The 14,486-nt window shown below is 50.2% G+C and overlaps 1 protein-coding gene across 1 annotated transcript in view; it reads right to left on the bottom strand.

Moving 5' to 3' along the window:
• The window catches only part of LOC128579405 (A disintegrin and metalloproteinase with thrombospondin motifs 7-like), a 137,842-nt gene that overhangs the window by 17,437 nt on the left and 105,919 nt on the right, over nucleotides 1-14,486 (bottom strand). The window contains 6 exon segments of the mRNA XM_053581521.1: nucleotides 8,213-8,356; nucleotides 9,659-9,808; nucleotides 10,646-10,694; nucleotides 10,697-10,766; nucleotides 10,938-10,940; nucleotides 11,120-11,203. Of these exon segments, the coding sequence (XP_053437496.1) occupies nucleotides 8,213-8,356; nucleotides 9,659-9,808; nucleotides 10,646-10,694; nucleotides 10,697-10,766; nucleotides 10,938-10,940; nucleotides 11,120-11,203 (500 nt within the window).

Below are 14,486 nucleotides of genomic sequence, written 5' to 3'. Positions count from 1 at the left end.
GGTGGGCAGCACAAACCCTCTGGTTCTCTAGGTTGGGAGGCCTGAGGGCAGCTAGTGCCAGGCCAGCAAGCCAGATGCGCATACACTCATGGTTGGGGCAGGCAGGGCTAGAGGAGGCACAGATAAGGAGGGTAGGGGGACAGATCCTGGGGTCTAGCATGGAGAGGAGATACCACAGGGTGCAGAGAGGCTTGGGAGAAGGTGACGGGGTCAAGAAGCAAGGCCAGTGCTGCTAGCAGCAGGTGTGGGGCCAGGCTGGGAGGAGGCCAGGCCCTGGAATCCTAGATTCCAGGTTTTAGCCTGGAAGCTGGGAGGCGAGGGGAGGGCTGGGAGTTTTGTATGGTCTCTAAAGTCCCCTAGCCAGTGACAGGCCCCTGGCTCCCAGAGATACAGGGAACAAAGCCAGGTGACTAGACTCTGAGTCTAGGGGATCCTCCTGGAATTAGCCGGACCACCTGTGCTGGCTGGAAATTGATCCCTCTAACATGGGAGTAGGCAAATGACATGGGATGTGGCCCTTGTGTCTCAGGTGAGCACAAGCTAGGCTTGGTGTGTACCCTCCCATTTGCGCCTCACGAAGTCCTGGGCAGAAGACTCTAATTTGTATCTTTTCTACACACACAGGGCCCAGAGCAGAGTCACTTGGCCCAGGTCACATGAAAGGAAAACAATGGCCAGGATCTGAAGCCAGCACCACATCGTGTCCATCTCTGGGCTGCCCCCAGCACAGGGCTCCTCCCCTCTAGCCACAAGCCCACCTCAAATACTTCACCCCAAATATAAGTTCAGATGTGTGCCAGCTGAGGCCTGGAGCTAAGAAGGGAATATCCAGGGTGTTCCCAAAGCTTGAGGCTCCCAGGGCCTGGACCCAGGAGCCAGCCCCACCCCCCAGCTGGGGGTGGTGGGGTCAGCACAGCCCTGGGTTTCCTCCTCCCCTCTAGTGAACTGTGACTCAAGGATGTGGCCCAAGGCTCACCCTCTGTGACCCAGATCCAGCCAGTGGGCTCCCTGACACATGATGAGATGTCTGATGTGCCCCAGCCCACAACCACCCTTTGCTTAGGGCTGGACCCAGTGCCTAAGGGCCTGTTCCTAGGCAGCTGGAGTGACAACCTATCAGGCCCACGCTGCATGTGTGAGAAGGGAGGAGGCATGAGGCAAAGACTCTAACAGGCCCCACAGGACCCATGGCCAGAATCAGGGCCATACTCAGGACCAGGTACTGCTTGGGACACTGGAAACCCAAATTTCACTCTCTGCTCAGCTGTGGATGCCTGCAGCCCTGGGCCACCCCTTGCCCTCTCTGGGCATTCAACTACTCATCTGAAGAGTATAAATGGCTGATTCTAAAATAAAGATATAAATAGCACTGTCTACTTGGGAAAAATCACACAGGCAGCCAGCAGCCGGCCCTTCCTTCCTCTGGCTGGCCCACTGCCAGGTTTCTCATGCTGCCGACACACACCAGGGTCCCCAAGCCTGTCAGCCTTTCCCCTCTGCCCCTCCTCATGCTAATTATAGTGGGGCTGGGCAGTCCCACGGAGATCACAGAGTCGCCCACCTCCTACAGGAAAGACCTGAGTGCCTTCGTCTCTCACCACTCCTGGTTCTGAGTGTGGAGTTGTAGGTGGTGAGGCCACAGGGCCCCACACACGATTGGGCCTGCCTCTTTCCCTCAGACACCCTGCTGCCAGGGCCTCTCCTCCACAACCCCCATCCTAGCTGAGGCTCAGGAAATGCTGTGACCTCTTCCCTTAAAGCAGTTCTCAGCCCAGAAAGGTTCTTGGAGTTTTTCAGGCTAACCTAGGACTGGCCCTGGAAACTTCCCTCCAGGCCTCTACTGCCTGCTGAAGATTCTTTACTCTACCCACATTCCTGGTCCTGGCAGGCCCTGCCTCCACCGCAGCACCCTTCTTCCACAGGCGTTCCCACAGGCCTGTGGAGGGCAGCTCTAGGGCTCCTTCTCCAAGAGGCATTCCCCTGATCCCACATCCCACCCACAAGAGCTATCTGCCATAGTTAGTTATGTGCTTGTTATCCCGAACTGTCATCTGTCTTTCCCCCCCAGCTGGTGAGGGCCTTGAGGACAGGCACCACATCTGTCACCCTTGCCACTGTACCTACACAGGGCCTGCCGTGCATGGGTGTCTGTGGACACAGCAAGACCAAGAGTTTGCATTCAGCCTTGTCTGGGTCTACGCAGCCCGATAAACATCTATTTGCAGGAAGCCGGGGGGTGTACGGTCCAGTGGGGTAGGGTCTATGGCTGCCTCTGAGATTCCCCTGAGCCCCAGAACCACCGCCCAACCCCCACATTTGGCACTTTGTATAAATCCCACTCATTCTGTCCCCCAGCCCGCTGAGATGGGGCCTGTCCTTTTTCTTGTCCCACCCTCTGCTATGAGAGAGACTGGTACCGCTCTGCCCACTTGGGCACCCCCTTGCCTTCCACCTTCTTCTGGGCCCAGGGAACATGCTGCTCCTGGATTCCCAGGATGCAGAGGGGAAGACATAAAATGACCTGGGGCAGAGATTGTCCCTCCCAAGCACAGCTCCACTTGTGGGGCACACATCTTTCTTCCTAGTGCCAAGGCTCTGGGAGGCCCCAGTGCTCTGGCTCTCACCCTGTCCCCCACCCTCACTCCGGGCCCTGTGCCAAGTCCCTCACACATTCCAGCAGCTGAATGAAGACAGAGACTCATCTGTCTGTCTGTTCTGGAGCCAGGGTGCTGGGTGGCACCCTGAGAGGGGACAGCTGGGAACAACCCCTGGGGCTGTGAGGGGGTGGCTCCGATTCTGATTTTCCAAACTTTCTCTCATTCTCCACCCCTCTCTGGGGGAGGAAACACACTCTTCTCCCCATCTTTGGAGGACCACTTCCCTGGTTCAAGTCCAGCATATTAGTTCAATACATAATAGATACTATGTATCGAATACTTAGCACATGGTTGGCACTGTGCTAAACATTTCACAAGCTTGCTCATTTAACGCTTGTGTAGGGTACATGACACCCCTGTCTTTGGAGGCTTAAAGGATAAAGCAACTTGCTCGCCAACATGAGTGAGCCAGAGTCTAGCTCTTAACCATCAAACTAAACTTCTTTCTCTGCTCCCAAACCCACTCCCCACTCCAGTAATCCCCCTCCTACCAGGGGGCCAGCATCCTTGCTCGCTCTTCTATCTCTAATGGACCTGGTCCATCCCTGCTTAAACCCCACAGTGAGTGAACTTTAAGAAAAATGTGGCACAATGAGCAGATTTATCTCTGCTCCCTTCCAAAACCCCACTACAGTGAACATGGAGGAATAAACTAGGCGCAAACCCACAAGGGCAAAGGGTAAGGGAGAAGTGATTATGGCAAGTGAGAGATTTCAACAAAGTTCTGGAGGCTAGAAAGCAGGAGGGGTGGGGGGGAGCAGTAGCAAACTTGGTGGAGTACCTGCAGGGAGAAGCCACCCAGAGCAAACCAGGAAAGATTCAGGAATTAGAGTCCTAGGAAACCCAGGGGCCTGGGGGCCAGTAGGACTAGAAACAGAAGGCTGGTTGAAAGTCTGTGAGAACCAGCCAGACTCAGGGTGCCCTCCATAACCCTGAGTGGCCAGGAAACTGCCACCTCCCTGCCCAGTGAAGGCCAAGGGTCACTCTCTGGAAAGCTGAACCAAAAGGATCTGGCCTAGGAACACCAGACACAGATGACAGCCCAAGGCAGAGGGATTTTACAGAGAAAAGTGAAACGTCAGGACACCTGCCTCTTCCCTATTTGGGTGCCTAAATGCTGAGGCCACACCTACACTCTCCCAGGAAAAGACTAGAGGAGTTTCAAGCTATAACCCAGTTACAACCTAAGAATAGGGAGAAGGGGGAAAGGGAGGGGAGGGAGGGGGAGGGAGGTGGAGGTAGGGGGATTGATGGGATTACACCTGCGGTGCATCTTACAAGGGTATATGTGAATCCTAGTAAATGTGGAATGTAAAGGTCTTAGCAAAATAACTAAGAAAGTGCCACAAAAGCTATGTTAACTAGTGTGATGAAAATGTGTCAAACGGTCTATGAACCAAGTGTATGGTGCCCCATGATCATACTAATGTACACAGCTATGATTTAATAAAAACAAAAAGACTAGAGGAGTTGCCCCCCACCCCCACCCCAGGAAAACTAACTCACTCAGAACAATGACCCCAGAGACATTTTAGGATCTCCTAAAAAACAGCCCTACGTGTCCTGCCCGAGTCCATAGGCCTCCCACCGGCATATCTATGTCTCCTTCTCACAGGAAAAATATGGCCAAGACACTTTAAGAAAAACTTTAACATGAAAGAAATTTAATTCCAACTCATCTTATTATTTTGGGGGACAGAGCCTCACTATATTACCCTGGGCAGAGTACCATGGCATCAGCCTTGCTCATAGCAACCCCAAATTTTGGGGTCAGGTGATCCTCCTGCCTCAGCCTCCTGAGTAGTTGGGACTACTGGCAACTGCCACAAGGCCCTACTAGTTTTGATTTTTAATTTTAGTAGAGATGGGGTCTCACTCTTGCTCAGACTGGTCTGGAAATACTGAGCTCAAAGGATCCTCTTGCCTTGGCCTCCCAGAGTGCTAGGATTATAGGCATGAGCCACCATGCCTGGCCCTGAATGCTTTTGTAAAAAACAATCCATGGGGCAGCACCTGTGGCTCAGTGAGTAGGGCACCAGCCCCATATACTGAGGGTGGTGGGTTCGAACCTGGCACCAGCCAAACTGCAACAAAAAATAACCAGGTATTTTGGCGGGTGCCTGCAGTGCCAGCTACTCAGGAGGCTGAGGCAGGAAAATTGCCTAAGCCCAAGAGCTGGAGGGTGCTGTGAACTGTGATGCCACAGCACTCTACTGAGGGCAACAAAGTGAAACTCTGTCTCTTAAAATAATAATAATCCAAAGGAAACAAAAATATTTCAGAGAGAAGAAAAAAATAAAATCCATTTAAGTGATCACTTCAGAAAGATAAAATACTGTACCAATGAAAGAAGAACAGGATTTAAAAAAAGGAATATAGGTCTGCCATCTCAAATCTGAAAATGTAAGATCTGAAATGCTCCAAAACCAAAACGTCCTCAGTGCCAACATGATGCTCACAGGAAATGCTCACCAAAGCATTAGAGATTTTGGATTTTCAGATTTGGTAACCTGAACCTATAATGCAAACGTTCCAAAATCCAAAAAAATCCTAAACCTAAAACACTTTTGGTCGTAAGCATTTTCACATTATGGGTAAAGATACTCAACTTGAAATCAGTTAATAAGAAAGTTTAAAATTTTTAACGTAAGACATAAAAAAATTAATAGAAGGGTTGTAAGATGAAGATAAAGTGGATGTCTCCCAGAAAATAGAAAGATAAGAAAGAGTAAAATAAGAAAGTGAGAAAACAGATGAATATTAAGAGTTCCAGAAAAAGGGCAGCGCCTGTAGCTCGAAGGAGTAGGGTGCTGGCCCCATATGCCGGAGGTGGCGGGTTCAAACCCAACCCTGGCCAAAAAAAAAAAAAAAGAGTTCCAGAAAAAGAAAACAGGAGATAGAAAATGATCAAATAAATAAAACAAGAACATTTCCAAGAACTGAAAGACATGAGTTTCTAGATTAAAAGGGCCCAATGAGCAGCCCCCCAAATTAAAATAGACCAAAGCACATAATTGTGAAATTTAAAATCAGAAGGAAGGAAGAAAGGGAGGGAGGGGGTGAGGGAGGGAGGCAGGAAGGAAAGGAAAAGAGAGAACAAGTGAAAGAGTGAGAGAATCCTAAAAGTTTCTCCATAGTTAAAAGGTAATATTCAAAAGCTTGGGAATCAGAGTGGCATAGGACTGCTCCATAGCAATGATGGAAACCAGGAGACATTGGAAAAATACCTTTGACATCTGAGGGAAGTAAATTCTAACCTGGAATTTGATCTCAAATCAAACTATCAATCAGATATAAGAAAAGAATAAAGATACTTTCAGAAAGCGTGCCCCTCTGCACGCTTTCTCACAAAGTTACTTCAGGACGTGCTCCACCCAAACAAATAAAAAATCAAAAAGGTACCCTCCCAAAAGTAGTTCCAGGGATCTGGCTGTGCACCTATAGACAGTGGTTAGAGTGCTGGCCATATACACTGAGGCTAGTGGTTTCAAACCCAGCCCGGGTCAGCTAAACAACAGTGACAACTACAACAAAAAATAGCCAGGCATAGTGCTGGGCACCTATAGTCCCAGCTGCTTGGGAGGCTGAGGCAAGACAATCGCTTAAGCCCAAGAGTTAGAGGTTGCTGTGAACTGTGACACCATGGCACTCTACTGAGGGTGACATAGAGAGATTCTGTCTCAAAAAAAAAATAATTGCAGGTATCTAGGAAACAGGAAGCCCCTCCATGACAATCTTAGGGTAGGCCTAGAAAGCAACCAGTCCAACCTGGAGGACACAGTGAAGTTGGGGTTAAACCCCAGGAAAAAAAGGGAGTTGGATAGAGATTGCTTTCTAGAAAACTGGATTAAGAGACATTATAGAACTGTTAAAAGACATGGAAGACTTAGAAAGGCAAAGAAAATCAAGTAAATAAAAGACTTGTTCTTAAAATGAAATGTCAACGTTTGGTTCATGGATGAAGACTTACACAATCATAATAATGAAAACAATGACTATGGACCTAAAGTACTTAGGTTAACACTATACTGAGATGGGAGGGGACAAACATTTGTGCAGGAAATAATGTGGAGTGCTAAATGCCAACCTTCTAGGTGATATCTCAAGAATCAAAAAATAGCAAGCGAGGAACGCTTTTTGGAAAAGGAAAGTAAGTATTTAGAAAAAGCTAAAAGAGTTAAGCTTAAAAGCGAGTGCCTAGAGAAAAGCAATGGAGAGTAGGGAGGGGCAAGGCAGGTAGGTAATTTAATGCTCTGCCACTGGCACCTCGCTTAGTATCTTTGACTTTGTGCTTTGAAGGTAAAGTCTTTCCTCTGATGGGACAAAGGGGCATGTGTGTGAGCAGACACCGCCAGGTCCGTATCCACCATTCCTTGCCACCTCACTTGTATCTAGCATCCAATTTGCCCCAAAAGCACAGAATCTACAGTGTGCAGGGTTCAGGGAGAATCACAGCAAGAAGACAAGCATGTTGTGTCTAAGCCATAAAAGGGGGAGAGGGATGCTGAGAGGCCACACTTGCCATTTGAATCAGAAATGCAGAAAGAAGGTGATGACCAAGGAGTTCTGTCATCCTTTTTATCATGTTCTCTATATTAGCCAATGACTACACTGCAAATGATGACTACAGGAGGAGAGGGAAAGAGAGGGTACCCTGTTATTCCCTTTCAGTCTTTCCTTCCTCTTCAGTAAGCTGAAGGTAGACAGTGTTGGTAGAGTGTGCATGTGTCAAGGAGTGAGATGAAGCCCATCCAGTTAATTGGCTTTCTTGTTTTGGGGGTTATTTTTTTTAGACAGTCTCACTCTCTTGCCAAGGCTGAGTGCAGTGGCATCATCACAGCTCACTGCAGGCTCCATCTCCTGGGCTCAGGTGATCATCCCACCTTAGCCTCCCAAAGTGTTGGGATTACCAGCATGAGTCACCATGCCCAGCCAGCTGTATTACTTTTGTGTAGCAATTCCACTATGGTGGTATATATGAGCTATGGGAGATGAACGGTACAATTTCTGTGGTTCTATATATAAGTTAAACACTCTCATATTTGCACCTAAAACTGGAACTGCACAAATAGAAATGAGAGGGAAAATATAAGTTTCTTACATAGAACATTAAATAGCAAATAAAATACACCACAACAAATTAAGAGAACACAAAAGAAAGGTCAAAGCTTTAGAGTTCAGCACTTGAGCAGCACTTTCTCCCTGCATTTCACTGGCCCACAGGCTGGGCTGCGCCTCCTCTGGCTTCATCTCCTGGGCATACCTCGCCTTTCCCTGAAAACTACTCTGTTTCTACATGCCTGCAGGTCTCTGCACAGGCTTCCTCTAGCAGAAGGAATTTATCTCCCTTCTGGACAATTGTGAACTTGATCAGACATCAAGATTTAGCTCGACTGTCCCTTCCAGGAGGACGATTGGGACCCCAGCCCCACATCTTTATCAGGTACCCCTCTAAGCTCCCCTCCCATACCCAACACTGCAGTGACACTGCATCTCCCTCTTGGACTGTGACCTTACATAACGTGTGGGTGCCCCAGGCTGGGTGAGGGACTTGCTCGAGGAACCTGGTGACGTACTCTCGGCTGCAGCGGGACCAGGTGAGGGAAGCAGCGTCGTACAGGAGCTGTGGAGACATGATGAAAGGCCGTTTCCCAACAGGCTCACAGTCATTGCCGCTTCCGTCATGCTGAATGCCAAAACTGTGTGAGAGCACAGGCCCCAGGGGCAGGTGAGCTGGAGGGAGGCTATCAGCCTGCCCCTCCCCCAGAGACCTACGAGGTATACAGTATTAATTCCCAGGGCCAACTCTGCTACCCAATGCCTATGGTCTTGAGAAGGTCACATGCCCTCTCCGAGCCTCAGTTTCCTCAATGCGAAAAGAAGGTATGACAGCTAGTGTCCCGAGGGGGTCCACTTTCAGGTGTACCCGCCTGAGCCAAAAGTGAGGGCCAGGACCCAGAGCCGCCCTCTCTTGCCCAGGGGTTGGCCCGACATGACCCCTGCAACCTCACTGACTTAAGAGCAGTCCAACAGGACCACCCCCGCCCCCACCTCCCTGACACCCAGCTCCTATCCCAAGCCTGTGTGCTGGAGTGAAGGGAGATAAGCTGCTGCATCACGGAAAAGGCCCAAGAGATCATCCCCAGGAAGGACAGGAAGAGAACAGTGGTGCCAGGCACCATGCTGAACATGTTCAGAAACGCAGTCTAACTCACTCTTCATGATTATCCCCAGAGAGGCCAAGGAACTAACCCGGAGAACACAGCCAGGATATGGCAGAACATGGCAAAGTGAATCCTTCTATTGCCATGAGCAACTTCAGGGACCCGCAGGAACGGCCATCACCCGGGGAACCCACACATCTGAATGGATTACCCCAACACCTCTGACCAGCAGAGCTCTCTGAGAACCTGCCTTCATCAGCTTGCTGGACAACCTAAGATGCTGCCATATTCACCAGATAAACAGGGTGGGCACAGGTGGCTGAGGCTGGGGCCACACTCAGATGTGAGGGCCCCAGGCAGCAGTATCAGTCAGAGAGAGCTTTGGGCATGACTGACTCCAACCCCCTCAATCTATAGGAGGCACTCAGAGGCCCAGAGAGGGCAGTGAACTGGCCTAGGTCACAGAGCAAACAGGAGAGGGATGGAATAGGGACCAGGATGGAATAGGAACCAGGAGTGAAACAGATAAGCACTAAGGGCACTGGGGTGAGACAGCCAAGGACCTACAATGACTTCCTGTCCCATCTCAACCCCCTTCACACAGGGCTCACTCCAGGCCAGTCCCAGAGGTACCCTGCAGGCTTGATTGACAGTGAAGCAGCCTGGCTGTGGGTGGGGACAGTGCAGGGGCAGTGTGTGTCCAGATCAAGATGGAATTCCTTCCCCAAACAGTTTTCTTTTCTGGGATTTTGCGACCCATGGGCTAGCTGCCCAGTGCCCCCAGGTTTGGAGGGTGAAGCCAGGCTCTTGGCATGGCAATGAGGGCAGGCATAGTACCTGTGCCCAAGCTCGTGGGCCACAGTGAAGGCCAGCAGCAGGCATGTGTCCTCGTTGATGTTGCAGCTGCGGTGTGGCTGGCACATGCCCGCCACGTGGGACAGGCCCAGGGTCTCGCAAGGCTGGTTCATGGCTGCACACAGGTCCTTCCTGCACAGGTAGAGAGAAGTGGCCTTCAGGCTACCCAGACTAGTGCCAGGCCTATTGGAACTGAGGAGACCAGGGAAGGGCCTCCACTGACCCAGAGTAAGAAGGACATCACCTCCTACACTCTGTGATGTCAGGCTGGCACAGTGGCCATCTGGGGAAGCGGGTGCCCTCATTCACACATAGCACACTGGGTTCCATTTGGGCCTGGGAAGCAGCCTTGTGCACAGAACAATGCTGGTCACTGTTCTGACGAGGGTGCCCAGCAGAGGGCCAGTAACTCTGCCTGGAGTTCACAAACTCTGCCTGTGAACAGGGGATGAGGAGAGAGGGTGGTGGTGAGGTGGCTGTGACTCTCAGGCAGGTGTCCTTCTTACAGACCTGCTCCGCATCCAGACTGCGAGGGTAAATGTTTGACTATACAAGGGATAAACTGCGCAGAACTGAATGTGCACACACGTGCATCCAGGACACATACATGCATGCACGCAGAGAACTAGTGAGGGCTAAGCAAGTCTGCGGACCAAATCAAAACCAAGTTCCTGGTTGGGATACTGTGAGATGTCATCACCAGGACAAACAGAGCAAGGGCACATGGGGCCTCTGTGCTAGTTCCACATGAGAATCCACAACTATTTCATTATTTCAAAATAAACAGGTCCCCCTCCCCCAAAGGGTGGTGGAATCCAGCCTCCTAACGAAGCTGTGCAAACTCTCTTCACAATGGGGCTCCCCTAGAACGGGTTGTGTCCCCCAACCAGCACTTCTCCCTCAGGGTCAGGGAGCACCGCCCTAGGCACGGCTCTCCTGTCCCTGAGCCTGCCTCTCCCAACTGGGCACCTGGTGAGCAGGATGGCAGTGTCGTGGTGCAGGGGGTGGGCGTCTCCTTCATGTTGATGCTTCTCTGCCACTTGCAGAAGCTCCGCAGGGTGTTGTCAGCATAGTGTGTGATCTTTAGGTCCTCCCGCAGGCAGATAGAGCTGCTCATGCCTCCCCTGGGCTCCAAGAGAGTCAGACCCAATTCTTCTCCACAGGAAGGCAGGAAACCAAGGCCTACAGCGGCAGTGCTGGACAAGCAGCAGGCCAGTGGCTGCAGTCCATCCTCCCGTCTCACCACCCCTCCTGCAGGCACCTCCTAGGAAGGACCTGAGACCTGAGAGAGACCCAGCTGGAGAGCGGGGGGTGACAGAAGACACTGCTCAGGCCAAGGAGGCTATCCCTATGCTTTTCCATACAGAGCAGCTCAGGCAATGGCAGGAGAGCTCTGGCAGCTGATGCCCACTGCAGGGACGGATGGGGCCACAAGCCTCTCACCTCCTCATCCTCCAGCAGGAGCAGGCGCACAATGGTGATGTGGATGGGGTTCCCAATGCTTGGGTCATGAAACAGGCCGGCCACCTATCCAAGAGATGGGGGTCAGACTGTAAAGAGGATATAGGATATGGGCAGCCCACCCGGGGAATGCACACCCATGCTCACACAGGGTGCTCACAAGGTGCACACAGGCTGCACACCAACACGGTGTCCATGCAGCGAAGCATGTCCCCACATCTGCACATGTGATGCTTCAATCCAGCAAGGGCAAAACCTGGGGGGGTGGGGGGGAACAAAGCCTCTCAGGCCCCTCTTAGGACCAAGTGAGGCCTTCCTGAGCACTAGTGTGGAGTCTATTTGCAAGTGTCACCTCCTCTCAGCTCCGACTACCCAGTGCTGGCTTCTTGGCCCATCTCAGGGCACCAGTCCTGCTAACTGCCCAGGCAGTCAGCCTGGCAGTCCTTCTTACCCTGGGAATGTCAGGACCAGCAACCTCGAGGTGATCCCTCCCTGAGGCATAAGACCAGGGTAGAGCCTAAAAGGAGGTAGGGTGGGGCAGGCACATGCCACTTGAGGCTGCCCACTGATTTGCTGTCCCATCCTCCCTGGGGCTGACAGCCATGTGGCCAAGGGGGCAGGTGTGCACATCTGGCTACATGGGGGCTCTCTACAGAGCTCCAGGAAAGAGGGCCACCCCGAGGGATGGAAGGTATACCAAGATACAGGGAAATGGGTGGGGAGAGATAGCTTCCCTTTTAAAACTCCCTCAGAACAAAAATGAGGGACAGTTATCAGTGGGCAGAGATAGCAGGACAGATCAGTTATGAGTTGACTTCTAGAAGTGCATAAAGAACAATTTTATATATATGTATATATATTTTTATATACATATATGTATACATATATATTTGTTTATATGTACATATATAAAAAAACAAATATATGTATATATATATATATATGTTTGGGTTTCTGGGGGATTTTTTTTTGGGAGACAATCTCATTCTGTCGCCCTGAGTAGAGTCATAGCTCACAGCACCCTCAAACTTTTGGTCTCAAGTGATCCCCTTGCCTCAGCTTTTCTATTTTTAGTAGAGACAGGGTCTCGCTCTTGCTCAGGCTGGTCTTGAACTCCTGAGCTCAGGCAATCGACCCGCCTCAGCCTCCTAGAGTGCTAGGATTACAGGTGTGAACCACTGCACCTGGCCTAGAAAAATAATAGTTAAATAGGAATAGATAAAAATAAACACTGTTAAGAGGCATGAATGTCCCTGGTAATGGGGATGAGCTGCACTTTCAGACAGGAGTTCAGAAATGGTGAAGCTAAACAGTGATGTATCAGAGCTCAGTGCTAGAAGCCTCAGAGCTCCTTCATTACTTTCCCCCCCACAGCCAATCAATTTTGCCTCCGAGTTTCACTTGAATCTGTCTCTTCCCTTCATCCCCAACACCACTGCCCAGTCCAAATCTGTATTGCCTCTTGTCTAGTTAGCAGTTATGGTCTTCTCTGAAAGATCTCATAATTTTGCATGGCCACCTGCAGCCTATTAGTTTAGTCATCTGTCTTTGAAATGCACACCCAAGGACACCATGCCTTTGCTTAAAGCCATAGGTGGTTATTCACTGTCCACAGGGGAGGGACAAAAGTCCCCTGCCCAGCCAGCAGGCCTCTATGGTCTGGCTCCTGCCCACTTCTCTGGCCACCCCTATCCCTCCAGACCTCCTGGCTCCCTGGCTCCAACCTTTCAGTCTTTCTGGCATCCCGTGATTCTTCTTTTTTTTTTTTTTCCCGTGATTCTTCTTAATGCAGGGCCTGTGCAGGAGCTGTGCTCCTAGGCCAGATCAGCTTTTCAGGCATCTTCCCCAAGTTGTCTTCTCCCCTCTCTCCAGCTCTCAGCCCTTCACTGTGTCCTCTGGGAGCCTTTGTTCTACCCCACATTCCTAACGCACCATGAACTTGTCCTTCCTTGCACTTTCCTCTATTGTATATTCATAGTCATCAAGGTGACAATTTTATAGATGTCTGTCTCCCTGGCTGGACCACAAGCTCAGTGAGGACTGTGACTGTGTGGACTCCCTCTTACAATCTGGCACAGGATGGGCATTCAAGAGATATTTTTTGAATGAACGAGTCTTGGGCACTAGCTTAGTATTATCTAATTTAAAGAAATACTAGTGGAAAATAAGAAAAGTATCTTAGAGAAAGTCAGATCAAAAGAACAAATCTTTGCTGGACTACAGACACGTAAACTTGGCATCAGTCCCCAGCAAAGGCTTCTGAGGATTTTAGGCCCTTGAGGGTCTGCTAAGACCTGCCCAACAACTGGGCCATGCTATATCCTGAGTCAGAGCTTAGTGCCATCATGAAGCCCCTCCATCAGTGTGCATAAATAACTTTCTTGCTGTCTCCCAAGAAAGATGGGGCAAAATTGGTACCAGGAGACACTGGAGTTAGGTAGAGTCTTGACTCAATGAAGAGACGCTTGTTAATGGTGTCAGGTCAGTACCAAGTATTTTTTTTTTTTTTTTTTTTGAGACAGAGTCTCACTATGTCACCCTCAGTAAAGTGCCATGGTGTCAGAGCTGCAGCAACCTCCAACTCTTGGGCTTAAGTGATTCTCTTGCCTCGGCCTCCCAAGTAGCTGGGACTACAGGCACCCGCCACAAGGCCCAGCTGTTTTTTGTTGCAGTTGTCATTGTTGTTTAGCTGGCCGGAGGCCAGTTTCAAACCTGCCAACCTTGGTGTATGTGGCTGGTGCCATAACAACTATGCTACAGGTGCCAAGCCAAATATGGAGTATTTTAACTAGATAGATGACACCCAGGGAAGTTGAGCCCTCTTGCAGGCTTGGAGAGCAAGCCAGGGCTAGGCAGTGTTATGTGAAGGCAAGATCTGGAGGTTACAGGTGACACAGTGACAAGTGCTCCTCAAAAATGGCCTGTGACCTCAGAGAGAAAGAACAGAACGTGGAGTAAAAATTGGGGTAGAGTGGGACCTGTCTTGCTATGCTTGAGATAAACCCACTTGAGCTCCACGACTCTGATCTGGGTCTGCCAAGGAGAAAACACTGTTATCTGGGGCCTGGGAAGCACTGGTGAGAGAAGTGAGGCTGTCCTGTAGGTGGCTGTGGGGCTGAAGGTCAGATACTACAGCTGCGAACATTGATCCAAGCTAATATGTACAGTCCCTGGGCTGGGAATGTGATATGCATTATCTCCTTAAAGGTGGGCAAAATTATCTTCATTTTACAAATGAAGCAACTGAGACTCAAAGGAAGGGTAATGCTGGGATCAGAATCCAGATTTCACTGCTTTATAGTCCTTGCTCTTCTTAAATTTGGAAAATGCTGCCTATTCTCTTAGGGAT

The sequence above is a fragment of the Nycticebus coucang genome, unplaced genomic scaffold (assembly GCF_027406575.1).
Source record: "Nycticebus coucang isolate mNycCou1 unplaced genomic scaffold, mNycCou1.pri scaffold_67, whole genome shotgun sequence".
In the NCBI taxonomy this organism is placed as follows: domain Eukaryota; kingdom Metazoa; phylum Chordata; class Mammalia; order Primates; family Lorisidae; genus Nycticebus; species Nycticebus coucang.
This window is presented reverse-complemented; position numbering and strand designations above follow the sequence as displayed.